At 37.3% G+C, this 27350-nt stretch overlaps 3 protein-coding genes and 1 long non-coding RNA gene across 5 annotated transcripts; 1 reads left to right on the plus strand and 3 right to left on the minus strand.

The window, feature by feature from the left end:
• Positions 1-143: 143 nt before the first annotated feature.
• On the minus strand, positions 144-1561 carry LOC128530647 (uncharacterized). Its single transcript, XR_008361140.1, has 3 exons — positions 664-1561; positions 389-487; positions 144-214 (listed from the first exon to the last, which is right to left on the minus strand). It is a non-coding gene; the product is annotated as an uncharacterized LOC128530647 (long non-coding RNA).
• Positions 1562-2241: 680 nt separating this feature from the next.
• On the plus strand, positions 2242-12422 carry si:ch73-71d17.2 (RPA-related protein RADX). The gene is made up of 15 exons (XM_053495535.1): positions 2242-2953; positions 3895-4046; positions 4144-4315; positions 5478-5586; positions 6952-7043; positions 7188-7313; positions 7403-7510; positions 7606-7779; positions 8643-8764; positions 8871-8944; positions 10077-10145; positions 10240-10289; positions 11027-11323; positions 11414-11566; positions 12260-12422. Exons 1-15 carry the CDS (start codon positions 2353-2355, stop codon positions 12382-12384), a joined length of 2424 nt encoding a protein of 807 aa, XP_053351510.1. The 5' UTR covers positions 2242-2352; the 3' UTR covers positions 12385-12422.
• A 770-nt stretch (positions 12423-13192) lies between these two features.
• amdhd1 (amidohydrolase domain containing 1) lies at positions 13193-17207 on the minus strand. Of its 2 annotated transcripts, none has more exons than XM_053500044.1 (9): positions 16976-17207; positions 16721-16827; positions 16580-16644; positions 16080-16357; positions 15656-15881; positions 14178-14302; positions 13985-14078; positions 13722-13882; positions 13193-13450 (listed from the first exon to the last, which is right to left on the minus strand). In XM_053500044.1, exons 1-9 carry the CDS (start codon positions 17110-17112, stop codon positions 13345-13347), a joined length of 1299 nt encoding a protein of 432 aa, XP_053356019.1. In that variant the 5' UTR covers positions 17113-17207; the 3' UTR covers positions 13193-13344. The 2 variants fall into 2 exon arrangements, with proteins under 2 accessions (XP_053356019.1, XP_053356027.1); XM_053500052.1 differs by having other exon boundaries at positions 16721-16849; positions 16976-17066.
• A 1164-nt stretch (positions 17208-18371) lies between these two features.
• On the minus strand, positions 18372-22769 carry snrpf (small nuclear ribonucleoprotein polypeptide F). Its single transcript, XM_053498599.1, has 4 exons — positions 22632-22769; positions 20818-20943; positions 19393-19457; positions 18372-18628 (listed from the first exon to the last, which is right to left on the minus strand). The coding sequence occupies exons 1-4, from the start codon at positions 22632-22634 to the stop codon at positions 18562-18564; spliced, it is 261 nt and encodes an 86-aa protein (XP_053354574.1). The 5' UTR covers positions 22635-22769; the 3' UTR covers positions 18372-18561.
• Positions 22770-27350: the final 4581 nt, after the last annotated feature.

The raw sequence follows: 27350 nt of genomic DNA on the forward strand, positions 1-27350 counted from the left end.
AATCTTGTCCCACTAAGGACATGTCAAGAAGATGGTCTAGGTGTATTAGCATAAGCCGGGTCTTAACTAAAAAAAAGTGCCATTTAGGTGTAATCCTATTTATTTTTGTAAGGTTGTAGGGTTACATGCATCTATAGGTTACATGAGCGGTGACCTTCAGCTCGATCTCCACACTCAGTTTGGCATAAAGATCAACCTGATGCCTTGAGATTTTCTGGTTATACAAGACATTACTTTTCACGTTAGTTTAACTTCATTGCTATATGTTATATATTGATATATATGATCATAATAAGATAATATTATTAATATTTATTAATATAATATACTTCATGCTATTTTTTTCCTGACGTGTGCTCTGTAAAAATTGAGGCTTCTGATCCAATACCTTGTTCCTGATTGTCTTACTAAGAGGTCCATCATCAGCTCGAGCTTGGGAGAAGAAAAGCTCTTGAAGTCTCTGAGAGGCAGTTAGCCTGCTATAATACTGAAGAAGAAATGCATTTGCAGTGAGGAATCTTAAGTATGAGAAGTTCAATTAATAGTAAAAAATTATAATCATGTTACAGTTACAGGAAAGGCACAAGGCATCTGTATAGGTTTAAGGTGCTATAGAAATAGAAGCTGAATAAGGAAGGAAATACAAGAGGAGGAAAAACTCACCTGTAGTGACTTCACATGGCCAATGGAAATGGGTGGAAAACTTACAGTTTCATGTTTCTGTAAGTAGTGAAACAAAGTTATATCAGCATTGCATAGTTTCTGAGTCTGATTATGTACAGATTGTGTACTTTTTCTTTTTGCATAAGACCTGTACTGTACAGCTCTACTGAAAGCTACTTGTATTGGTATTAAACAGATAATGAATTGATTCTTAATAATACAACAGTAGACTTAATTCATTTAATCCATTACAGATTTGGGGGGTGAAATGTAAAAAAAATCACATTGAGTATTTGTGGATATAGGGCATAGAGTAACTGTTCACTTTTAATTTATTGCTAGCCTATATAAATCTAGCCTATCTATCTAACAAATGTATGCCATATTGGTTATAAAAAAAAACATGCAAAAGCTTACTTTTTTGTTTTTCTTTTCGAGTGCAATCCCAGCTTTGTTAACTGCCCACATTGTTAAAAAAATTTTATCTTCTCTGTCCCCGACAGGATGAAGACTATAAATATTTTATACTGACACATAAAATTGGTAAAGGTTTTACTGAATTGTTATTATGTAGAAAAGCGTTGTCCTTTGTTTCTGTTCCCTTTCTCTCTCTCTCTCTCTCTCAGGCTTGGCTTCAGGAGCGGACATCCATAGTTACAGCACGCAAACACATACCTACAGTCATTACACTTAATCACTGTGGCAGGGCAGTGTATACAAACAAACTGACATATCGGCAAGCAAACGGCTCGACCTATTAGGTAGTGGCTAAATAATATATCGAGGTATGATGATCCACTATTAATAGACAGTCATAATAATGATGAGCTACCAGGGACTTTAGAAGTGCCTATTATTATTATTATTATTATTATTATTATTTTAGCGTCTTATTTAATTTTCATTAGCCCCTTTAATTTGGTATTATTAATAATAATAATAATAATAATAATAATAATAATAATATGATAAACTTATTTTTATTTATTTGTTACCCCCACATTATTATTATTTAATGTTTTCATTTTGACCATCTACTTAATTATTTTTTTTATTTTTATGTATACGTGAAAGAAGACCCTTAAAACATCTTTCCTCCCGAAATGTGCACGACTTGAGTCATTGCCCGAAACCGGAAGTATATGAAAAGTGCGTGACTATCACGTGATCACCATTTGTCAAAGTGCTGCCCAGTGTATATTTTGAAAATATGACAATCAGTAAATGAGTTACTGTTTCCTTGTGTCTTTGTCTTTAACTCGTCCAGGTTTCTTTTTTTACGTGGCCGAGCACAGGTTTACATTTTTGGAAAAGTGCGTGTGTTGTACATTAAAAACTTGAAGGTTATTTTAGCGCATTTATGGGGGTTGCCATATTATGCAAATGTTTTTTTTATTAATTAAGTACCCCCATTTAAACATGATTTAGGATTTTAAACGATTATACATGTATTGTAATTTTTAAGGCAACGATTACATTCAATAAAATAACACGAATATATTAAAACTACTATCTTTGTAGTCTTTTGATTGTGTAAAGCTGCTTTGTGATGATGTAAATCGTTAAAAGCGCTATACAAATAAAATTGAATTGAATTGAATCTGTGATTCTGAGCGCGTGTAAGCGCTTGACTCAATTTCCCATCATGCTCTGCGTTGTTATTATTATCATGATCATCGTGTCATTAAAATGGCCGCTGTGCCAGGCTGCAGTGGAGGCTGCGCGCTTCAAAGAAGCTTAAACAAACTCCTCTCGACTCCCTCCGGGTCTCCCAGAGTTAAAGCCCAGACGGAGCCGCTGTACGTGATTTCTCTTGAGCGCTACGGAAGAGACCCGGATTTCGGAGTGCATTTCCCGGACAGTATTTCTGCGTCTGACAGTCTGTACGATGCTACAGTTACAGACGGAGACTGCAGACTGAGAGTGTCTCTGGACCCGAGTCTGAACGCGCTGCTTCACACGAACAGACTGCGCTGCGGCAGTGTGCTGAGAAACGTCGTGTTCTCGGCTTGTGACCCGGGCGACGGGGACAGCAGGACATTTCACATCTGTAGCTTGGATGTGGACACTACTGGCGGGAGCGATGCGGCTCTCCTGTCCCTGTCTTCTGTTAATGTGGACTCACTGCCCTGGGTGATGTCCGAGGAGCCGAGCCTCGTCCCGCTCCGAGCCCACAGGAGCACTTACCTTCCCCTGTGGAACAATCACGATTTCACCGGGGACACATGGCGGCACGCGCCTCCCTCCGAGACAGGAGGAGAGGACTCCGAGGAAGACGGTGTAGTGGAAGGTAGATTAAACACCCTCTCGGATTAGAGCTCAAACAAGTGTTAACCCCCACCCCCAGTGAAAATGACACACTTCATTGGGGACGCATGCACTCTTTTAAATCAGGGAATCCCAGGATAAAAGACCACCCTTTTGTCTATTTGCTCCCATGCACAGTTTATTCTTCATTATTCTCTGATCCCCAAAATACATTTGTTCCATCAACCTAATCCATCCATTTAAAGGTACAAACCGGGACAGTTGTGAGAGTACCTAAAACTACCTTTTTTTTTTTTTTTTATATAAACCCTCTTCTACACTAATACACTTATCCCAGTGTTTCACTAGTGCTTGGATACCTTAGAGGTAGAGTTATCCCAGTGTGTCGGAGACATGACTGGACTGCCTGTCATAATGTATGAAACACTGGCTGTGCTTGTGCCCTGAGATGAGTTGGCACCCTATCTAGAATGTCCTGTGCTCCCTGTTACACATTTCAGGTCAGCTGTTCTGGAATAGTTCTTGCATTTGCAAAACCCATCAAGCACCATGTTAAAACTGGCTCTTATGATGACCATCCCAGGAAAGCAAGACCAAAACAGACATCTTCTGCAGAGGAGAACTCCACTTAGGGTTACCATCTCAGATTAGAGCTGTTATGAAGGCTTTATAGAGCATAAGTCACAGACACATCTCAATATAACCTGTTTAAAGGAGGTTATTGCATATTTTGGAAGCCTTCAGTATTTTTTTACAATGTACAAGGAAATAAAAATCAGGAAAGATCATAGAATTAAAAAGTGTGTCATATCTCCTGACCAGTAGTGTACACTTGTACCAACAGAACACAACATAGACTACCATGCTGTCATACCATGTCCACAGGGGGGTTAGCTTTCTTTTATCTGTATAATGCTAATTTAAAGTGCTTGATAATGTTTGTTAAAATTTCGTTTTGAGCAGATTTACAGCCAGTAGTGTCACTAGCGGAGCTCTGCCGTCGCTTCCTGAGTGGCTCCCTGCGTCGCAGAGGAGCTCTGTGTGTGCGGATTTTACACAAATCCAGACTGATGTATTATGGAAAAGCAGAGCAGAGCTGTGAATGTCCATATAAGGTCAGGGGTAATGAGTTTGAGTTGACAGGAAATTTAAAAACATATTGAATTAATTGTTTTCTTGTACTAACTCATAACACTTTTCTGTCCATTACAGGCTGAGTTACAGGTCGCTGACGGCTCTATGAGAGTTTGTGTTGTGCTGTGGAACAGCATATGCTTAGACTGGTACCGTTGCCTGCAGCCTGGTCAGGTTTTAAGACTGAGTATGTACAGAGTGAAAGACAGCTACAGCAGCCGCAGCGGACAGGATGCAGAGCCAAATATAGGTACAGAGAAATATGTGGCATAAGCCCTGCTACTGTTCTCAATATTGCTCATCATAGATACAGTTACATCAGCTGCATATTTCCCAACAGCCAGACTATAATTAACATGAGTGAAAAATCCCATTGTGACCAAATGCACTGCTTTTTATTGTTTGGCTTCTCGAACATTTAACCTACAGTGGGGCAAAAACTATTTAGTCAGCCACCAATTGTGCAAGTTCTCCCACTTAAAAAGATGAGAGGGGCCTGGAATTTTCATCATAGGTATACCTCAACTATAAGAGACAAAATAAGAAGAAAATCCAGAAAATCACATTGTAGGATTTTTTATGAATTAATTGGTAAATACCTCTGTGAAATAAGTATTTGGTCACCTACAAACAAGCAAATTTCTGGCTCTCACAGACTTGTAACTTTTTCCCTAAGAGGCTTCTCTGTCCTCCACTCGTTACCTGTATAAATGGCATCTGTTTGAACTTATCAGTATAGAAGACAGCCCTCCACAATTTCAAACAATCACACTCCAAACTCCACTATGGCTAAGACCAAAGAGCTGTCAAAGGACACCAGAAAATTGGAGACCTGTCTCAGGCTGGGAAAACTGAATCTGCAATAGGAAAGCAGCTTGGTGTGAAGAAATCAATTGTGGGAGCAATTATTAAAAAAATTTAAGACATACAAGACCACTGATAATCTCCCTCGATCTGGGGCTCCACGCAAGATCTCACTGTGAGAAAAAATCCCAGAATCACACGGGGGGACCTAGTGAATGACCTGCAGAGAGCTGGGACCAAAGTAACAAAGGCTACCATCAGTAAAACACTGAGCCGCCAGGGACTCAAATCCTGCAGTGCCAGACGTGTCCCCCTGCTTAAGCCAGTACACGTCCAGGCCCGTCTGAAGTTTGCTAGAGGGCATTTGGATGATCCAGAAGAGAATTAAACCAATAATAAATACTAATTTAATAATAATAAATAAATTCTTTAAAAATCTTACAATGTGATTTTCTGGATTTTTTTTCTTCTTATTTTGTCTCTCATAGTTGTATACCTATGATAAAAATTACAGCCCTCTCTCATTTTTTTAAGTGGGAGAACTTTCACATTTGGTGGCTGACTAAATACTTTTTGCCCCACTGTATATTTGTTTCTTTCCTTTTTAGAGATCAGTCTAAACTCCAGAAATCCTGCAGCTAAAGTCACCATCATTCCAAAGCAACACGTTTTACCTGAGTGGGGTTTACCAGACCTGCCTCATGACTTCCTCAACGGGTACACATACATAAACACAGTTGTTGTTGTTATTATTAGCAGTAGTAGTAGTAGTAGTATGTAAAGACTAATAGTATACCCCAACAGTATGAAATTTCTGTGAAAATACGAGGTCACATTTTAGTTTTAGAGAGCTGCTTACATAAGAACATTTACCATAAAACAGTTTGCAATTGTAAAATTTAAAGCAAGGGAAAATTCTTCACTCTTTAACAGGTCATTAATCAATCACTTGCTTGCAAAATTCCAGCTTTGTGAAACACATTACAATATGAATTCAGTCATCGTTGAGACTGCATCACAAGATCACAGTTTTTTGGGTGTTGGGGTGGGCAATTTTGCAGTACTAAATTGTCTTTTTTTCCCCTTTGGGTTTTACACTCTCGGGGTTGCAGATGTCAGATCATTTACAGTAAGTTATTGGCACAGATGTTACATTCTTCACATCTCAGTGAATAGATATTTCATATGGGCATAGGGTTAAGGGCCTTTCCCAAAGGCCCAGCAGTGGTGCTTCTCAAACCCTGACTCTCTGTTCATCAACCCAGAGCCTCAACCACCTGAGCTATTGATGTAACTAAATAAAAAAACATAAAATGTGTAAATTCAGATGTAAAAATTCTGTGGTTTGGATTTGATTACAGAGCACACAACTGAAGATTAATTACAGAAGTTGATGTTGTAGTACTATCACTAAAATATGACTTATCTTAGTCATGGAGCTTGTTCCTTTTTCCTGATGCAAACTTGCTTATTTTTACAGTAATTGACTCAGTTTCGCCCCTGAATACACTAACTTCATTTATACACTATTTAAACAAAAGGATGATAGTCATAGCTGTGTATACACCTTCCCCAAACCATTGGCACAAAGTTGAAAGCACACAGTTGGCTAAAAAATCTTGAATGCTCCTGTTAAATGAGAACAAATGCCTGCAATCATGTTCTAAAATCTAGTGAAAAAAAAAAACTCACAAGAGTGGAGGTTATTAAAACAGTTAAAGGAGAACTACGTTTTACTTCTGCACCATAGAAAGGATTCTGACGGGAAACATTACACATTGGTTTGGGGAAAGCACCATGCAGGGCAGACGAGCTTTATAGAGGGTGGTGTGATTGGCTGAGCGCAAAATGCACACTAAGATCCCTGACCTGCACTTAATCTGTGGCAAGTGGTGCTGGACCAAGGCCAGGGAGATAATGAAGGACCTCAGCGATCCCAACAAACAGACTGTTCTCTACGTTGCATGTTTCTTGTTTATGTTTGCTATAAGCATTTGACTGCATATCATACTGTGTATGGTTTTGTAAGCGAACTTCATAGTTCATTATAGTTATTTTCACCGTGCATCATATCTTCTGCAGACATGATCTACAAAGTTCTCCTCATGGCACCATCTGTGACGTTACAGGTGTAGTTGTTTTTGCGGGGCGACAAGAACGTATCAGGAGTAAAGGTGAGAGAGCATTATACACATATTACTCAGTTAGCTAAGTGAAAATAATCAGGAGTGTGTTTCCTGTTTTATTAGAAGAGCCCTGTATGGCTTGAGTAAATTGTTGCTTCTGTATCTGTATGAAGTGAACCATTTTGTTTTAAGATGGACGGAGGTCAGATTTTGAAGAGTACCGATGGCTCCAGTTAGAAGACGGGACGACAGATCAACGAATCACCATCAGGCTTTTTTCAACATCACAGCCTGACATCCAAAGCCGAATTCAACCAAGTAATTACACGTCATCTTTGCATTATAGCTACGAGTTTAATATAATGGAAAGCATTACCTTAATAATTTTTTTCTCTTATCATTCTCAGTGGCACTTGTTGTCTGTACAAGGCTCAAGCTAATAAGGAATACAGTTAGCACAGGTACAACCTTTGAGTATCTGAGCAACACGTCATTTACTCAGGTTTACTGCACAGGTACTTGCCACACACCCACTCGTTGACGCACCTTCTTTCAAAATACACTGTAAGTGTTTTTGCTAGTACTAATGTGAGCATCTGATGGCACACAGGCACTGGCTCCCACTCTGTGATGCCATACAGAGGGATTCGTCCAGTCCGACAATTCCTACAGTGGTTGAAACAAGTGGATGAGGCCAGCATGCTGGACAAGGCTGTGACTGGAGGATACTTCAGCTATCCTCCACTTCCTGTTTCTCTACAAAGCTTTATGGAAAATCGACAAGGTAATGAACAAGAAAAATTAACCTTAGTGCAAGGTGGGCTGCTTGCTTTACCATATATAGAAAGCAGACTGACTGTTTAATATGAGCTACAGTACAGATAATTGTAGTCCAGTCTTTCAGCAAAAGCAAAACAAGGGTCAGTAGGGGGCGTAACCATTTTTTTTATTGAAATCAGAAACTCATGGAATAAATAGCCTGTGCCATTGTCGATGGTGTAAATGACGTGGATTTAATTTTTACCATATAGACTGCCTTATTCTGAATATATTATTAGTGATTAGAATAATAACATTTTAAAAGAGCAGACATGTACATTTGGTAGTCTTTAAATATGATAAATCGGGTGTGTTTGCAATGAAACATACGTATAGACTGTATTTGAATCCTCAAATTTGTCACATACACAATACGATATGCACAATACGACCGCTTGTGAACTTAAAGTAAAAATAAAAAGTAGATTATGGAATAAAATAAGCAATAGAATATAAAGAAACTTAGCTATATATATATATATATATATATATATATATATACTTAAAACTGCTTACCATGCCAAAAAAAACAGACCCACGCTATCTCACAAAATATTCAAAAAAGTCACAGATTCTTAAAACTAAATTTTAATTCTAAACAAATGTAGAGATTATTTTACCTGTCAGTAGAATAGAAAAATGTAGTACAGGAGTATCACATTGTCATCTGTAAAGAAGATTTTCATCCATACTGAAGATCTGTTGACTGTTTTATGTGGTGACTGGAAAGTGTGTGATCAGAGTATACCGCTTGTTGGGCGAACATATTTAAAATGTGTCATGAATGTGCTCTAAAACATTAAAATCGTGTGTGTTTGTATTCTTCAGGTGAGGCAGGTCTGATCAGTGGAGGAGAAATGAAGCTCCAGTGTGACAGGCTGCATTATAGAGAGAGACAGCGCTTTGTTGTTCAGTGCACAATCACTGCAGCCTGCTATCACAGCAGACAGGTATACACAAGCACACGTTGAATGCATCCCATGGATCCATCAAGGATTATTTACATCATGGTTTTAATCAAATATAGGATTTTAGAAGTAGATCTTTCTCTTTCAGGAAGTGAGGACGATACAGAATTCAGACCCACTTACAGCTCAACTTAGTCCTAGAGTGCCAAGACAAAGAGAAGGGTTTGTGTTTGTTTCTTGTGTTCTGCTTTGCGGCAGCTTTACGGGCTCCCTGTTAAAATTTAGCTTTTACACCTTTAACCTATATCTCTTTAGACTTGTTCAATTCCACTCACCCTGTCATATTCTCAGGGTGTGTTCACAGTAGTAGTTCGGTTCTCTTGTTTTGGACCAAAGCATAAAATGATGTACATTAGTTTTGGTTCGCTTGTGAAAGTCCTGGTTTGCTTAGCATTTACACTATCATTTTCATTATCAGACCAAAAGACACAACAGAAGGCATGAGGATTGTATATGGTGGTCTCATTACCAGCCGAAAATTCATGAAGAGTTTGTAAAAATGTTATGTTATACATAGAAAACAACACATGTGTGGCTTCAGATAATAAGAATAAAATGTCGACAATGCGTCAATGTTTTTATCTTGCGATTAGCTTTTATCCAGACAACCGCCAGTGACGAACATCCCCCACAAAAATGCAAGCAGTTATCTTTATTTCTTTGATACTCTCCCATTTCATGCTTCTGTCAGCTTTCTACAAGAATGTCCTTGGATGCTCATTAAATGTAACATAATTTGGCAGTATTACATTTAGTAATTTATTGATTTTGGTTAATTTTCCCCCCTTTTCCTTTTTAAACTCCAGTACAGTATATTGCTAACTAACGTGCATGACGTAGCTAAGATTTTTCACACTCGCTGCCTTTCCAAATGCTGCCTCCCCTACATCGAATAACACAGATATAAAGTCCACCAGTGAGAGTTCTTATATACAGTCATTATTATTAGATAGTACTAGCATATATTACATGTATTACATATATTTGGTCTGTGGTACGTTTATGTTTCAATCAAACTGCACCAGAGTTCGGCTGGAAACAGACAGAGACCATGGAGTCTAGCGACCTTTTCAAACAATCTTATGCTTGCTTGATGCACAGAGGGGTTCAGGTAGTGGAGTTCAACTTGAATGCTGCTATTATAGAGTTTGTTTTAAACGAACCGAACATTTCAAGTGTGGACCCTTAGATCCACTTCTGCTATCCAGCTAATCCAATTAATAATTATTATACTGTACGTGTGTACAATTTGTCATGAATGAGCTTTGTGATTGTGATATTGTTTATACTGCAGGTCTAAAACATTTAACACTCCAACAAAGAGGAAACTGCTCTTTACCACTGGCTCCAGCTCCAGGAAGAGGTAATGTACGTACATGTTGAGATATAGAGACAGACATACAAAGAGATTTTCTGCTTCTTTTTTTCTAACAATGTGTTCATTTTGTTGTTTTTAGGTCAAAACCACCATTTCAACAAACATCAACAGAGGAGGATGCAGAAAATGGTGAGAGAAATATAGATACCTACTGCTTTTTAGCAGCATACCTAATTACTGATGTTAAACCCAATACTTTCTATAGTTTTAGGTAAGCAGCTTCTATGTACTTTAAATAAGGTTTTGACTGTACGTTGGTCAGAACTCACTCTTTTAAATGATGTTTTGACGTTCTATACATTGAAGGACCTGAAACCCGTGTGAGAAAAAAAAATGTCCATATGTCTGCCTAGCTGATTTTGTCACATCACAGAAAATGGCTGGATAGAATTTAATGAAACTTTGGTAAATCCTTCTGCATTTGCCAGAAGTTAAATCTCCGCCGTAAATGAAATCAAAATTTAGGAAGGGATGTTATGTGCCAGATTATGTCACAGCATGCAGCGCTTATAGTGCTTTTTTTCTCTTGAGGTGGGCATGGCTATACGAAAAGTTGTAAATGCCTAAAAGCGCATGAATAGTTTTGCACAGCCACGTTCTCACATTCCTCCATTTTGGCGCAATTATCAAATGGAATATTTAATTTTTATAGTCATAGATGGTGGGTTGGATAAAAACAAATTACTTTAATTTTGTAGGTTATTGAAAAAAAAACACACACTGGATAAAGACCAGGAAAAAAAAATCGATTGTTTGTTCTCCTTAAACAACGATGACAAAGTTTTTCAGAAACCATTTATTTGTGTATGACCGTGTTGGCAGTTAGTTCCGGGCAGCTAATTCTTCGAATTGTCTTCCCTCTGAAGAATTCTCTCTGTTTGATGGAGCTATGGAATTTCTGGTTGGAGATGATGATGAAGATGATGATGAAGAAGATGATAATTTCTCCACACCACCCAGTAGTCCCATGCGGGCCCATCTTGGCATGCCTCATATTGCCCCTGAGACATTACCAAGGAGCTTCTGTTATGAACGACGGCACGTCCAAGCAGCAGCTGTGGGAATGCAGACCAACAATTTCCACAAGCTCCTCCCACACAGAGAACTGGAGTCATTTAACCCTGCCCATTGTTACACTGGTTACTTCAGCTTAACATTGAGAGGTTGGTATGAAAGACGTAAACCAGGAAATCAACCCGATCAACAAACACTTTATACCTACATTTTTACGTGCTTGTTCTGTGTGCATGCAGTTCTGTCCGATGGAGTGATGCTGGACGTCATCTTCTTTCCTGCCACTCCTGGGAACTTGCACTGGAAGCCCATCCCACTGACACACGACAACACATGGGAGTCTGTGCTTTCACATGGCGGCTTCTCTTCACATGCTCCACCCCCAAGCCCAGGTAAAAATAACCCCCATATTTAGAACTTATAGAAGTGCTTTATATTCCCATTCAAACATATATCTTATTTATTTTTCTATTATGATGTCCTGTATATTTATCGTACTCAAGTACTTATGGCTTTCATCCTACTACTGAATTCTTATTCACATGCTGATATATATTCAATTAGATTATGTACTGAGTGTATATACTGTAAAAATGTGCAAGTAAACATGAATCACAATGGGTGTTCAAGTCAAACCAGGACTTTTGATTTTGCAGAATAACAGAACACAGTTATAAGATTAAACAAAAAAGAAATTCTTAATATAATCCCCCACTAGAATAATGCACTTATTCCCAAAAAAAAAAAAAGTTTCTTGGTACACCAGAGCCATGATCGGGTTGCCTGCTTAGTGTCTGAAAAACTTGAGTATTTGTTTCTTCAATACTTGGACTAATCCCCCATAATGGCCCAAACATGTGGAAATGACTAAGAGATGGGGCAGTAATTCCCAGCTGGATTCCTGTAACGTGCAAGCAGATAAGAGTCTAATCACCGTACTGTGCTTGAAGTCTTCTGTAAATGTCACTCTGTTTTAGTCCTTCATTGAAAAGGAAATTTCATAACAAGTCTAGGTTTGGCATGAACACCCCTCATACAGTCACAATGGTATTATAATTACAGCCTCTGTCTGTTTCCACTAACAGCTGATTTGATTGCCACTGTTGCACAGCTGACGAACCGGAGGCTGGTGTGTGTGCTCGAGGCATGTGCACTTGGGGGAGACAAAGTAGAGCTCATCCTAAACCGTGCTTTTCCTCTAAGGAGCTGATTGCACGTGAATACAAAGCCAGGATCTCTCCCTCTCTCTTTTTTTATTTTATTTTTTTTAGACAAGTACAATTGTAGAAGCACAGGAAGAATGTAATACTTATATTTCTGCTGTTTTCTGTCTGTTTTTTGTAACAGGAAGTATGTATGGTTGTTTTATTCTTGATCGAGAACTTTTTCATACAGTGGTGTATAATATTCTCTGTTTTTAATGAATATTTCTATAGAAATGTAGATAAATGTACTTTATACATATTTTCTATGAATTCTAAGAATTGATTCTTTTTTTCTGTTTCAGGATAATAGTTGAATAATTTGCCACATTATACTGACTAACACTGTGCTGCTTATGTCTGGCAGAAATCACCTGAAGTGTTATTGGACTTTAGCTATTTTTATTCAAACAAACACAAATGCCTTTGTATTCTACACATGGTTTACAGTTGTTTAAGATCATTATTAAAAGTATTAATATTTCTGCTGAAAGTTGTGCATTAGGCTAATACATTTCATATCCTTTTCATATGGGTTATTTCTTACTTATATCAGGCCAGTCAATTTGTTTTCATCCTGGAACATGTTGGTATTGTCTCTTGCTTAGACATAAATCACAAAAGACCACCTCAGTCTCTGGGCAATCATTATTAAGGTAAAACTTCTCAACATTGTAGAACGAGGAACCAAAGTGAATAGTTTTTTGATCAAGGAGTTTAGCTGACACTAATCAGCCATAACATTAAAACCATTAATGTTATAATCACCTAGGTTTTGGGTTTAACCTGTGCCATAAAGGTGGCTTTGCCTATGTGTCCTTGATCCTGTCACCAGTTTACTAGTATATAACTGATGGTTGGTGTGTATTCTAATGTGTGACTTCATAGCACCTTAATTAACAATCACTTAATTCATGCATACTGTTCATTATTAGCAGCACCTTAAAATAAATGAATGTTCATACATTTTAGAGGTCCAAGACCTTGTCATTTTCATAAACAATGTTGCCTTTGATGATGACAAATCTCACCAGCTCCTGATGGCTTCCAAACTGGTAGATAAGATGCTCCCATCTGCATAAAGTAAGAAAAAAAGCTGAAACATTTTTATATTTTGTTTATCATAATACCAAAAATTGTAAATAGAATTTTGCTTCCTTGAGGTGTTCCATTTAATATTTATTACAAGTTCCATCTGTTGCTCACTAGAAGGAAGCACCAGAATAAGTACTATAACATAAGTGCATAATCTCTGCCTATCTTAATCTATAACATATTCTAAAATAAATTTACTAATCCAGTATTTCAGGTCATCGTATTGATGCTGTGGACTTTTTGTGTATACCGTGGGGCATTGATGATGAGAAGGTCTCCTTGTTTGCCAGGCTCCAGAGATCCATGAGACTGCGAGCAATTTAACGCGTAGGCTGCGTTTATTGTGGCTGCTGCCAGAGCTTCAGACATGGACATTTTCAGTGTCACACAGGCCAAGTGCATCACCATAGGCTACCAAAAACAGTCCTAGAGTGTTATTCACATACAGCTAACAATCTGTATTTTAAATACAGTATATATAGACTTAAAACATATGTATTGTATGTTAGTTACCATTGAGCAGCAGTAAGCATTGGGATTAAAGTCACTCCCGAGTGAGAGAATAACTCCAGCATCAAGCATATCTCTCGCCCGTGGACATGGCAGCCTGTTTTCATGATATAAATATTGATTTCTGCTCAATCAAGGTTTGCAGTTTAGAGCTTCAGTCAGTAAGGGTCTACTGTTTTTTACTGTAAACATCTACCTGAGAATGTAGGCAGTGGTAGGCAGCAAGACAGCACATGTCTTTGCTTTTGCCATGGCAGCAATGCCCTCATCAGTAACCTCCTCCAGGTGACTTATGGCTAAAGCACCAAGCTCTGCACCAAGCTAACATCAGGAGTGAAGAGAAAAAGGCAAATTCTTACTATAGTACAAAAATAGACAACACACCTTTGTTTAATTCCCTTTGAATAATGGGACCTGTGAAAGTATTAATAGTTATCTGAAACTTGATATTCAGTTAAATGGGACAAAACAAAAAAAGAAACCGATTAAACTGATCTTTTTTTTTTTAACTAAAATAATAGATAATTTTCCACTGGCTAAAAGCTACATTAAAAAAAAGCTACATTAAATTCCAGTTCCATGAGAAAATTATTCTGGTGGCCTGTTTAAATAATGTGTTCATGCTGCCCTCATTACCTACATTTACATGGACAATATTTCTTCAGACTGATTAAAATCATTTAGATTAGAGATTCCAACTTAACTGTTGACATGAACGCTGATCCGATAAGGCATGTGTTTACATACTCACAATCACAATAAAAAAATTTTTGACATGCACAGGTTTGTTCTGGCTTCTGTGAAGTGTTTAATCTGCTGCAAAAAAGGATTTTTTTATCCAACTTTGAGGTTAGGCCTCTTTTTTATAACAAATCCTGCCCTCTGCTTTATGATTGGTTACATAAATGTACCCTTATCTATGATTGGTTAGATGATTTAGTGCATCAGAAATGGCGAGCCAGTCAGTGCCCCTCAGCAAGAGACCCAGCAGATGTAAGTGAAGACTTGTGGGAGAGAGTTATTCTCTCAGAGATCACTGATCAGGGAGCGGAAGCAAAATGTCCATTTTGTAAACTTGTCACCTCACCAAACATGCACAGAAATAATATGTTTGTTCTGACTAAAGAGAAATGATTGGATCACGTGTTTACATGGGTAATAATTTTCTATTGAACAGATCATCGGAGGATTATGATACCCCACCCCTCTCATTCCGAAAATTAATTATGATGGGGCCGGATCGGGCCGCAAAAAATAAAATTATGCAGTTAATGTTCACCTCAGATTGTTGTTGGTTCCAGCTGGTTTGGGTGTTCAATTCTTTAGCTGCTGGGATTTTTACACACAATAATCTCTAAATTTAACCCTGAATGGTATTAAATACAAGACTGAAACACTTGAGATAGGATCTGAAGATAATGAGATTGGACTGAGCTGACAGGAACCTCAGATCTCTGTTGGTGTTTGATTATTGGCAGCAAATGCAGAATGTGGGATAAATAAATGTGGGAATGTGCTGTCAAATAAATTCTGTATTAAGATTTTGTCTAGTGGAAAAGTGCTAATGTGACCATCAGTCCTCCTATCGTCAAGTTTACATTTGAGACACGTGATATATATATATATATATATATATATATATATATATATATATATATGTTTATACAAACACACCTGTGCAGAGTTCATAGGATGCAGCTCGTCTCCATGAAAGTTGATGTTTAGCCCCATGTCTTTCCCAGCCTGGAGAATTCTGCGCGTAGAATTCAGATCGAAAACCCCTTTCTCACAAAACACGTCGATGTTGTCCACCTTCAGGTTGCCTGCAGAAATCTGCTTCTGTATAGCGGGCAGCTGCACAGAGAGAATGTCCTCAGTTGCGTCCTCCATAGTTTTGCCTCTGTACACAAGCAGAAATCAATCAAGAGATTGTGTGTAATGTTGTGGATCGGCGGTTCCAGCTTCCAACACATGAACGACAATTTAGAAGAAAAACTTAAACAGGATGAAAAGGTAAGTACCTTCATGTTGGACTGTATTCCAACACGAATACTTTGCCCTGATGTGTTAGAATGGATGAGTGTTAAGTGTGTCTCACCTGGGCACTGCATGTGCACCGCAGTATGTTGACGATATCCCAATAGGCATGGTTTTCCTGGCTGAGTCTATAACATTCAACATCTTGAGCTCGGTATTGAGCTCCAGTCCATAACCAGTCTTACACTCCACCAGTGTAGTTCCAGCTCTCAGCATGCGCTCCAGACGGCCCTTCAGCCCCTGAAGCAGAGTTTCTGCATCTGCTGCACGTGTGTGCGTCACAGTAAAGTGAATGCCCCCACCGGCCTCATGTACCTGCATGTATGTGGCTCCAGCCAGCTGGAAGTAAAAGCCTTTATTTATCATACATACTTTTACAGCATACTGACACTATTTTCTTCCCATATTCCAGCCTTTTCGGCGAGGGTTAAGCGCCTGTCTAGTCAGTAACCCAGAGCCTTTACAGTTGAGGCACAGTAATTGCCCCATATTTATATCCTGACCCACATGTCAATCTCATTTTCACTAGAAACTTTAGTGGGTAAAAGCAGTGTAGTCTACCTTCATTGCAAACTCATGCACTCTGTCCCCAGCCCAAACTGGATGAGTGTGTGCATCAACCAGACCTGAAAAAAAAATAGTGACTTAATATGATGATCATTTGAATTATGCAAAGTAGCTGGCTGCAGAAGGAATACTTGCCAGGGAGAACACACATCCCAGTAGCATCGAGAACTTTATCAAACACAGCTCCTCTGAAGCGGGACTCTATGGCGTCTGCTGGTCCCACAGCTTCAATAAGTCCATTACTGGAATACACACAGGCATATACTGTAGATAAAAACAGGCAATGCATGTGCTCAAACACAAGACAGCATAATTCTATTTCATTTCAATCAAGTGTACACACTATCATATAAATATGACAAGCATTTTATAATTGCAAAAATGACTTACTGTCCAATAACCACACTTGCATTCTCAATAACTGCCAAATTCTGCATCCCATCCTTGGTCAGAAACTTCTCACCATATTTACACACCATAACCACTTGTTTGGCATTTTTCACCAAAAGCTGGAGGCTCTCAGACATTTCCTGGCAAATTATCCCCTTGAACACAAGCACTTGAACAGAGCTGAGTTCTCACTCACATGAGATGTGAAAAGGCAGGTAAATATTTAGCAAAGCTGAAACTGAGGCAAGGTCCAGGGCAAAGGTCTGCTATGGGGAGGAGCACAGAGATGGAAAAAAAGTAAAAAGTCTGTGGGGTGTGTGGGGGATGGATCATAATGGTAAAAAAAGATTAAAGTAGGCATTTGCAAATATTTTATATTTACTCAATTTCTTAAATCCACACCTCTGGGCATGAGGGCAAAAATGTTCTGCATTTGCCTCTGGGCTTTGTAAAGTCTTTTGAAAAGGTATTTAAAAGTTTGCTCTTTATTGGTTTAAACCTATGTACAGAGGAATTTTTGGGCAGGGTTGCCATGTCTGCACCCATTTACATTCACTTCCACATTAATATGACACATACACTTCATACTATTTTTCTATGGTTGAACTTGGTTCTGGTGAAATGTCTGACCAAATCAATAGTCCAAGGGGTGAAGTAGGACCTGGTCCAGCAGCGGTTGCTGACGGGGATAAGGTGGTGGGATTGCGATCTGCCCCAACTCTGCCAGTTGGGCTGCTGTTACAGGGCCCTTGAGCATGACCGACAATGCTGTTTGCTTCAGGTGTGCTGTATCATAGCTGATCCCCTATGCTGGGATATTTGAAGAAAGAATTTCATTGTGTTGCAAGGTATATGTGACAAAGAAAGGCTTGACTTTTAGCTGGGAGGATTTTAAAAAATTTAAGAAAACATTAACTCAAATTCTCATGATCCCATCTCATTTTCCATCCTGTACTGGCATTTGATATCGGTATAAAATTGCAGCGCTGGCTTGGAGTCAGGGAGGGGTGGGTGGTATAGGGTAGGGGTTTATAAAGTGTGCATTGAATCACTACATGTTTACTCTGTTATATCTGTTTAAAATCAATAAAAACATTGATGAAAAAAATATTACTAGATTTTTATTAGACTTTATTTTGTGAAATATTCGCAAAGATAGCTTCATAGTGCGGCTCACTGTCCACTAAATTGTATTAATTGTAAAATGTAATACTGTAAATGTGACTGCATGGCTGCACAAGGGGGGCATAAACCTTACAAAATAAATCCTTTGACAGATTTTTGTGAACTATCCGAGTGAACGCGTTGAAAAAATGAATGTATTTATTTTATAAAATTACTAAATTCAAAACTCATTCAAAGTCATCAATGTTGCAACTGCACTCAAGAGAAAAAGCAAAATACAAAATGCATAATTTTATTTGCAGCATGTTGTAGCCAGAAATTATGCTTTTATAGTGTAAAAAAAACCAACACATGAATTCACAAAAAAATAAAGGAATGAAACAAAACTAGACTTCACATACAACCAAGATAAACTAAACCATTTCCAAAAACATTTTCAACCCCAAATTTAAAATCCCACATTATTCTCTCATCTCTCCATCTTCTTCCTCTTCTTCTACTCCTCGGATATACAAAACGTTGTTACACCTGGGAGACAGACGAGATGGGTTAGTTTAAAAAATTATTTTTTGAATCACATTTGTTGTACAATACTAAAACATGAACATATGAGACTGACATGAAAGACCTGTAAAATGAACTCAATGAAATAAAATAATATGATAATAGTACAAAAAGAAATACACCTAAAAAAAACAGATTGTATGGTGCTTTAGATTCTTTCTTTTTTTTTTTTTTTTTTTTTTTTTTAAAGAACTGCACTAGACATAAGTATACAACAGTAAGCGTACCCTGGTCAGGACAATTTATAACAGTTTCACTAAATGCTTCCACATGGATAAAGATTTTCTTTTGTAAAATTATGATACATAAAAAAGTTATAGCATTAAAAAATGGGGAATAGCATTTGTTTTAAGTAAGACTTCACAGAATCAATATCAATAGCATTAATGTGACAATTAATTATAAAATTAACTCTCAGTTTCAAGATTAACCAAACACTTGACTATTTTTATTTAGTGTTTTAGTCTTTAGTTTGTCTTATTTGCTCTTTTCTATCCTCTGCCTCACATCTTCAGCTTTTATACTAATAGTACACTCAACAGCATTGTATTTGTCATCTTGTAAATCACTAACTAGCTGAGTCTGCTGGTTTCTGGCCATGACCCCCTGACAAATTCATGAAAAAAATTGAACTGTGAAAATAGTAATATAATAATTTTAAAAATTCTCCTCCTTAAATTGTAGACCTAACCAATGGAAATCAAAGATGGTGTAAGATATGGAGTTACCTGATTAACACCTCTCCGAGGTGACCTGCCAAGGCTCCATCCACATACTCCTCTGTGTTAGCCAACTAATCATTGAACAAGAGAGAAAAACACAGTTATGATTATAGTATTTTAGGTAATCGTACATACACACACCTCGACTAGTTTTTGTGGCAATTCATGTATCACCACACTGGCTCCAAAATCGATTTTATATTAAAAAATGAAAAGGATAGCATATACTTTAACAAAGATACTGTTGTGTATATAATCAACTGATCTGCCAAAGCATTAACACAATATAATATTAAAATATTGCCAGCCAAAAGCCAACCCATCCAGTCCCATACCGAAGAAAATTCAATGCATTACAAATTGTTGTTAAAACTTAATGTTGGACACATTAGAAAGGCACCCAGTGCACTACAGCCTGGTCTTCAGCTTCCCCCGCCTAAAATGCGCCGTCAACGTACACAGCTATTGCTGATAAAATAGCAAGGCGGGCAAGAGGGTCACTCTTTTTCTCCCAAGATTTCAAGAATATTAGGCATACTGCAAAGGGTGACTTTCTTGTTCTTTTCTTTTCATTGTGTTTACTGCCACCTCTCAAACCAATTGGGTGCATAATCCCACCTGTTGTGTTGAGTGTAAAAAGAAAAAAAAAAAAGAAAAAAAAAAAAAAAGGGTACTAGAGTATGTGAATACTAGTTGAAAATACAAAGCAATCGTATCGTAAAAAACACAAAAAAATCGTTATCTGTAGTTTCTAGCGGTCTCTTTAATACACTATTAAGTGTACTTTGCAAAATCACACATTTTCTTTTCTGTGAATTGCCTTTTATAAGAAGAAAAATTTGTTCTTAAAAAGTTCTTAAAAATCTTATCTGCTTTAAAAAAAGGTTTGGGTGCCTCTTGTATTGTTGCAGCAAACAGTCATGAAGTTCCAAAACAGAACAAGTAAAAGAGGTGAAAAATTTAAGTTAACCTTGGGGTACTTGTTCATCTCCTGCATTGTCCTTATAGACCAAAAACATGCCGACCACTAACAAAAATGCAATGTGCCATGACGTGGTTGTCTTTTTTTTTTTTTTTTTTTTTAGATCCTGAGATTTCACGTGCATGATAAACGTGTGGCAAATTTTGTGTTTAAAAGTCACATTTGCTTTTATGTAAAAGACACATTCTGTAAGTGAAGGACTTGAAACGTGTGTTAACTTATGCAGAATCATAAACGTTGTAATGATGCAGACTGTCGGGAAATCATGTTTCACACTTATTATTAAATTATTAACATGCACTGCTCTTTCTGGAGTCATGACACACAATTAAATACAATTAACACCTAGGACCTGTATAAGATAGTTTTGTTGTTTACACAGTAAAAGACTGGATTTTCCCCTCCCTCTTCATGTGCATGTGGAATTATTCTGTACACCAATATGCTACCTGCATGTTCATGTATCCGTCCACAGATACCAAGTAACCTTTGTACTCCATGCCCCACTTCAGCTTCACCATCACGGGTTTACCCGTCAGACCGTTCAGGAAAGGCTTAGGATTCAGTGGCAAACTCTGAAAATGAGAAAGATATACACCAAGGAGTCATTGTTTATTGACATAGACATGTAGACATGATTGACTTGAAAAAAAAAATATATATATATGGCCTCAACATCGTCCAACGTTTACCAACAAACCACCTTTAGACTTGAAAATGAGTAGGTTTTTTTCTTCATACACATATTCATTTTAATAGTGAGTACTTTAAAAAATAAATAAATAAATAAATAAAAAATCCTGGTTCTGCTCCTTGCTAAATATCATTTTAACAAAAGAAGCCCTCTTTCTCGGTTTTCAGGCAAGATGTTAAGTATATTGACACTATCCCCTCTAATTTGAACAAAGGCTGTAAAAACTGTCAGGATAATTAATCAACACTGTATTCTTATGATTTTATTTTAATCCAAACACACAAATCCATCTATACATACATACACATATATGATATTATATATAAGCGATAGAAATCACCAGTGACCTGCTGATACGATATAATTGTGATACTTCACTGCAGATTTGATCTGTATTGTGACTCTGTTAGTACTACAAATGTATAAATATCTGGATTCTGTATTGAATATTTTTCTTTTGTTTTTGTTACAATTCTAAACAGAAAATAATTTGCTTGTAACACGCAGGATGCTTTGCTGCCAGCCAATGTGTGAATTGTTTAGAATGCGACACCTGTAAAATTACAGTCGAGCAGCAGTGGTTCAGGGTTCGCAGCCTCAGTCATTCGCAGATTTTTCCTTAAAACCTAACAACTGTGGTCGAAGACTCTCTGAATTTCACAGAAAGCGCAAAAATCCTCTGCAATTACTTTAAGGCTTTTTATTAGCTTATATATACTAGTTCATTGATTTTAACCTTAAAATGTTAAGAACGATATAATTTACTAATTTTGTAATATAAATATAAATTCAGCTACATTTCCATATAAAACATAATATTTCAGGGGTTGACTGTATAGGAGAACGGCAACATTTTACCACCCCAAATGCAAACATATATACATTAAAATTTTATTTTGGAGTCGATGTGATGATACATTAATTTCCACACGTAAGAATTGTGATACATCATTTGAATCTTTATACACACATCAGACGTGTATGTCTGTATCTTTTATGCTTCTCCTGGCATTTTCTTTGTTGTGGTTAATGTTGTAATTCTTTAACTGAAAAAAAAAAGAAACTTACAAAGAAAAATAGTAAAATAAGTAAATAATCCTTAGAAGAGCAAAAAGGCCTTCGCACATTTATAACTTTAGCACCATTAAAACATCAGCATTATAAGAGTTCATCCACTATTAAACCGAGTTCTGCGCGCTGATTGGTTAACCGCTCACATGGACACGGCTCAATAGCCAATCCTGACACAGGATTTGTTGAACGTACCATACCACCTACAAAAGCCCTTTTGTGCTACCCAATAATGCGAAAAACACGACATTACACGAACACATACAGTAATAGACCATTAAAATGAGTGAACATCGTGTATATATATGCAGTTATCACTAAGACTGTGAGATAATAAACAACGCTGTATGATCGAAACGAAACGTTAACGTCGCGAGCCTCAGACACAGCCAGACGGATTGTTAATCAACTCTGAACGTGGTAATAAATAAAAACCTCCTTAAACTGTTATTAAGAAAGAAGCTGTGCGCAAATGGAAAAAGCACTGGCATGACTTACCATGTTTAGAAAGTAAAGTCACGTTTCAATGCCGAAAAATACACTTCATTCAAAATGAATCTGTTTCAGGAGTATACTTGCATGCCTTGCCGCCAGGAAAGGGAAGGACAACGAGCGACCTTTGAACCGGAAGTATTGAAAAAGAGACCTACAGCGACCTCCTCTGTCTTGGAGTTCATAACGCTTCATCCTCTGTCCTGTAGAATATATTTATTATATGTTTTTATTATAGTTTGCTATATAACACGTATTTATGATGTATATATAGTTCCACATACTTTGTTTGTCGTGTAATATTTCCACAAAAAAAAAAGAAAGTTTGCTCCACGATGTTTTATTTTTTGCCACCAACAGAGGGCGTCTAACTCTCTGAAACATTGACATATATTACATGGCCAAAGGTCTGTAGACACCTGACCATCATCTGAAACATTGTTTTCCAAAACTGGTGTGGAAGAACTTGAGTGCTATGCTCTGAGACCCCTGACCTCAAGCCCACTGAAAACCTTTGGGATTAATAGGAACACTGGCTGTGACTCACGCCTTAGATCCCAACATCAGTTCCTGACCTCATTTGTACTGGACTCGTGGCCGAATGGGAATTCTCACAGACATTTACCAAAATCTATTTAAAAAATAATCATTCCTGAAAGAATGGAGGTTATTCCAGTTGCAAAAGGAGAAAGGGGTTAAGTCTAGAACAAAATTTCAACAAGCACAAATAAGTATTATCTGTCCACAAACTTTTGGCAATATAGACTTTGTCTTCATCTTCTTTTTAGACTTTGTCTAAAACTAGATACAGTGATAACACTGAATTGCTTTTCAATTTAATTCTGAGTACAACCAAATATAAATCCATAAACAAGGATTGTTTAAATTTGCAATTTCTACTGTGAATTACAAAGTACATTAAATAAATTAACGACTGTTAAGATTTTCATTGGGAAAAAAAACAGAGTTTTAAAAGTGCCTTGTTGGAATATTTTATGTTAAACAGTTTTTCATAATATAGTTAGCAATTATACTGATTCCGGAATGTAAAAAGCACGTAAAAGCAATGCATTGTATAGAATATTGGAGTTTTGGTTTTAGACTGGTTTTGAAGCTAATTTTATTGAAAACATGTCTGCTTTTGTTAGATTGAATTGCTGATTTACATATTGCTGAGTCCTCATTTTGATCCTGAGTTCAGGTTAATGTCTTTGTGGGCTCTTTCATGGCTCTTCAGCTTTCTCCCACCTCCATGATAAACTGTCCCAGACAGTTATTTACCCTAATGCCGAAATTTTGTTAAAGTCATTGTCATAGATACTACAACCCTGACCAACATAAAGTAATTAATTAATTAATTGACTTTTTGTCACTTGAACAACCCTGAAAACTGGAGTACTCTGATATACTGTAGATAACAGAAGTAGAATCCTTTATTTAATACTGTATATTTATTAAAATAGCATAAAAGTTATTTCAGGCAGGGATTTAGTGTCCATCTGACAGACACAGCACTCAACCACAAAAGTGTCTCATATCCTCTAAATAAACTCATGCTCAAACAATTACCTTTAATTTAATTTATCATTTTAACTTGGCAGTGCTATCTGGGAGTTTAGATTAAGATCTGGTCCCTGGGAAGTTTCCGACCCCCACGCCACCAAGCTGCTACTGCTTGGCTCTTGAGCAAGGCCTTCAACCCTCAACTGCTTGTATCTGAAAGAAGGTGAAATGAGCGTCTGCCAAATTATGTAAATGTAAAATTTAAATACGCTGAGACTTTTGCTATGTGACACACTGCATTATGTGGCAGAACCTAACTATTATAAGAAGGGTAGAGCTTTGCCATAAAGGTTTTTCCACATAGTCACCATTGATATGGCTGTGCCATTCCAATTTGTATTAAGATTACCACTTTTAAAAAAAATTTTGTATTAAGATTTACACTTCATAATATCATACTGGACTGCTGACAGGCAGGTTGGCTCCATGAATTCAAATTCTAACCCTTACATTTGCATGTTGCTCTTGCAAAAAAGATTCATTAGCCCAGGTGACATTTTTCCACTGGTTGGGTGTGTCTGTGGCTAATAGGTTGTTGAGACTGTTGCACATAAAAATATTAAAGAGTTTAGCAGTTTCAAAATACTCACACCATGCCACAGTCCAATTCCCTGAGATCACAACAAACTTACATGAATTATTGATGTTGTGGTATTGGCGACAAAAATGTTTAGCCAGGAGGAATTGTAATAACAATTCACTTTCTCTTTTATTGGCAACATATGCTTACAACACAAACATATGCGGTGGAGGTACTGCTTGACAAACAGCAAGGCAGGCTACTGCTTGGGGCCCCAGGTCAGTAGAGGGCTGGAGAGGGCAGAAAAAATGATTTATTTCTTATTTGATAATGGTGATGAATGCTGGTTGGAGAGCCCCCCTGTAAGAGCCCTCAACATCCTTTCAATTCGATCCCCTGAACACAGGCTTGGTTGTGATGGTTAAAACAGGACTGGCTATGAGAAGATCAATTCAAGTGGACGTAACAAATTCCATGAGTCTCCATCAAAAAGTTTATTACACACAAACATCATAAACTCATTTCTTTTAATAAAACATACCATAATTATTTTTTAAAAATACATTAGGGATAGCACTAGTTAATGGAACACTACAGTTGTGTTTTTCCTGTCCCCCACACATTTTTCTGTCTAATTTTGATCTTGGCCAATACTCACCCACCAGTCAGCTCTTCCCTATTATACAACAGCTACCAGTCATTAAGGCTCTGAGACTTTTCACACTGTTCCTCATGCTGTGTCACACTCTTTTCACATATATGAGTTTGCAGATGCTCACAGCTGGCAAACTAGATAGTGTTGCTATGATGGACAGTTTGGCTCTCTTGGACTCCCAAGCATGGGATTGACAAAAACCTGCTAGCCCTTGGATGATGAGGCAGATACTGTTCTGTTGCCCCACTTGGGGGCCCTATATTGAAATACTTTTAACCTGTTCATATGAAAGTATGTTGTCTCGAATGTGTTGATCTTATTTGTGTTAATCACATACAGCAGATGCTAATAGAAGTAGCCAAAAATGATAAGAAGTCTATTATAAATCAATTAATTATATTTCTTCCAGCCTGAGCAGTGAGTCTAAATGTCCTGAGTGCCAAGTATGTGAATGAATTAGCTTGTTTTGCAATGTCTTGACTAAATAAAGTGAATGCATTTTCTGTCATCAAAAGTTTGTGAGGAATATGGAATTGGTCTGTCGGCTGCAGTTTACCTATAGTACGCCCCTGACCCTGCAAGAAAAGACAAAGACATGTCAATATCAGCTTACTAAGAAAAATGACTGATATTTCCCTCCAAATTAAGTATTGGGTCTTTAAAAAAAAAAGAGTCTCTGCAGGACAAGTAAAATTAGATGAGATTAGGATTAGATTAAATTGAATTTGATTAGATTCAACTTTATTGTCATTGTGCAAAGTACATGTACGAGCCAATGAAATGCAGTTCATAAATAATACATTCAGCACAGGGTTTCTATGTGTTATAAACAATTCACTATATGGGGCCTGTTGGATTACTACTGTATCGTCTCTATAGAGTACATTGTTTAAAATTGATGAAAGAGAAAGAGTGCATTGAACTCTTGCGTAAAACCTTGAGGAATAAAAGCCCATGATTAATTTAAGAAACAGAACCATGTTTGCAAATCCACATGAACGGATTAGAAACGGAAAGCCTTTCAGCCAGTCCGCATTCCAGACAGCCTCTCAGGAAAGGGGCAGTGAACGGCATAGCTTTGATCCACTCTCATTTCCCACTCAGCCGCTTTCCATGTTTTCCTTTTTCTGCCTTCCTCAAGCCTTTAATCTGACACCAATCAAACCCCTTCTAAAACTAAACCACCCCACATGATTAGATTTAGATTTGGTAGGTTATGTGTATGCTTGCACGATATGGATGAAATAAGCATATTGTGATTACATTGCTACATATGGTAGCATACAGGTAGTTGATGTAATTGTCAATGATTGGTTTATATCCAGCATCAGGAAATAATGGATGCAGTCCCGATCTAGATTAGGTGACAGTTCTATATGGACCCTGATGCTTTATTGATAAATGAGAATAATTAATATACCAGCAAGTAAGCACTTTTTCTCTCAAATTATGGTTGGCTATATGTGTCACTCAACATAGCCAATCGATGTGTGTGTGAGGAAGAAATAAAAACAAAAGCACGAGTCAGCATGGCTTACTCCAAAAAAAGGAAAGTAGATTATATAAACTAAATCTTCATAGATGAATGGACAGATTAATATATGTTTATTCTTCCTAAGAGAAGTTTGTCTTATACATTCTGAAACACTGGTGATAATAACAAGCAGTAATGTGAAGACAAAACGCAAACAAAAACATATTCGTAGGAGTCTAAGGTGAGGGTGTGTAAAATACCCAAACCAAGAGCCTGGAATGATAGAGCAACCAGAGTCTTTCCACATTTATTTACAGCCCAGAAGTGTGATAATTTACTAAATGTTGATTAAATATTGTTATTTGTATTCCATATTTATACAAATAAATATACAAAGCCATCAAAGATCAAGTTGTCCATAAATTTAACATGGTTAATGAAAATTAACAATTAATATTGATGAAATGCTATGGAAATGTTAAATATCTTTTTTTTTATAGACTTGAATGACTG

The sequence above is a fragment of the Clarias gariepinus genome, chromosome 1 (assembly GCF_024256425.1).
Source record: "Clarias gariepinus isolate MV-2021 ecotype Netherlands chromosome 1, CGAR_prim_01v2, whole genome shotgun sequence".
Lineage (NCBI taxonomy): Eukaryota > Metazoa > Chordata > Actinopteri > Siluriformes > Clariidae > Clarias > Clarias gariepinus.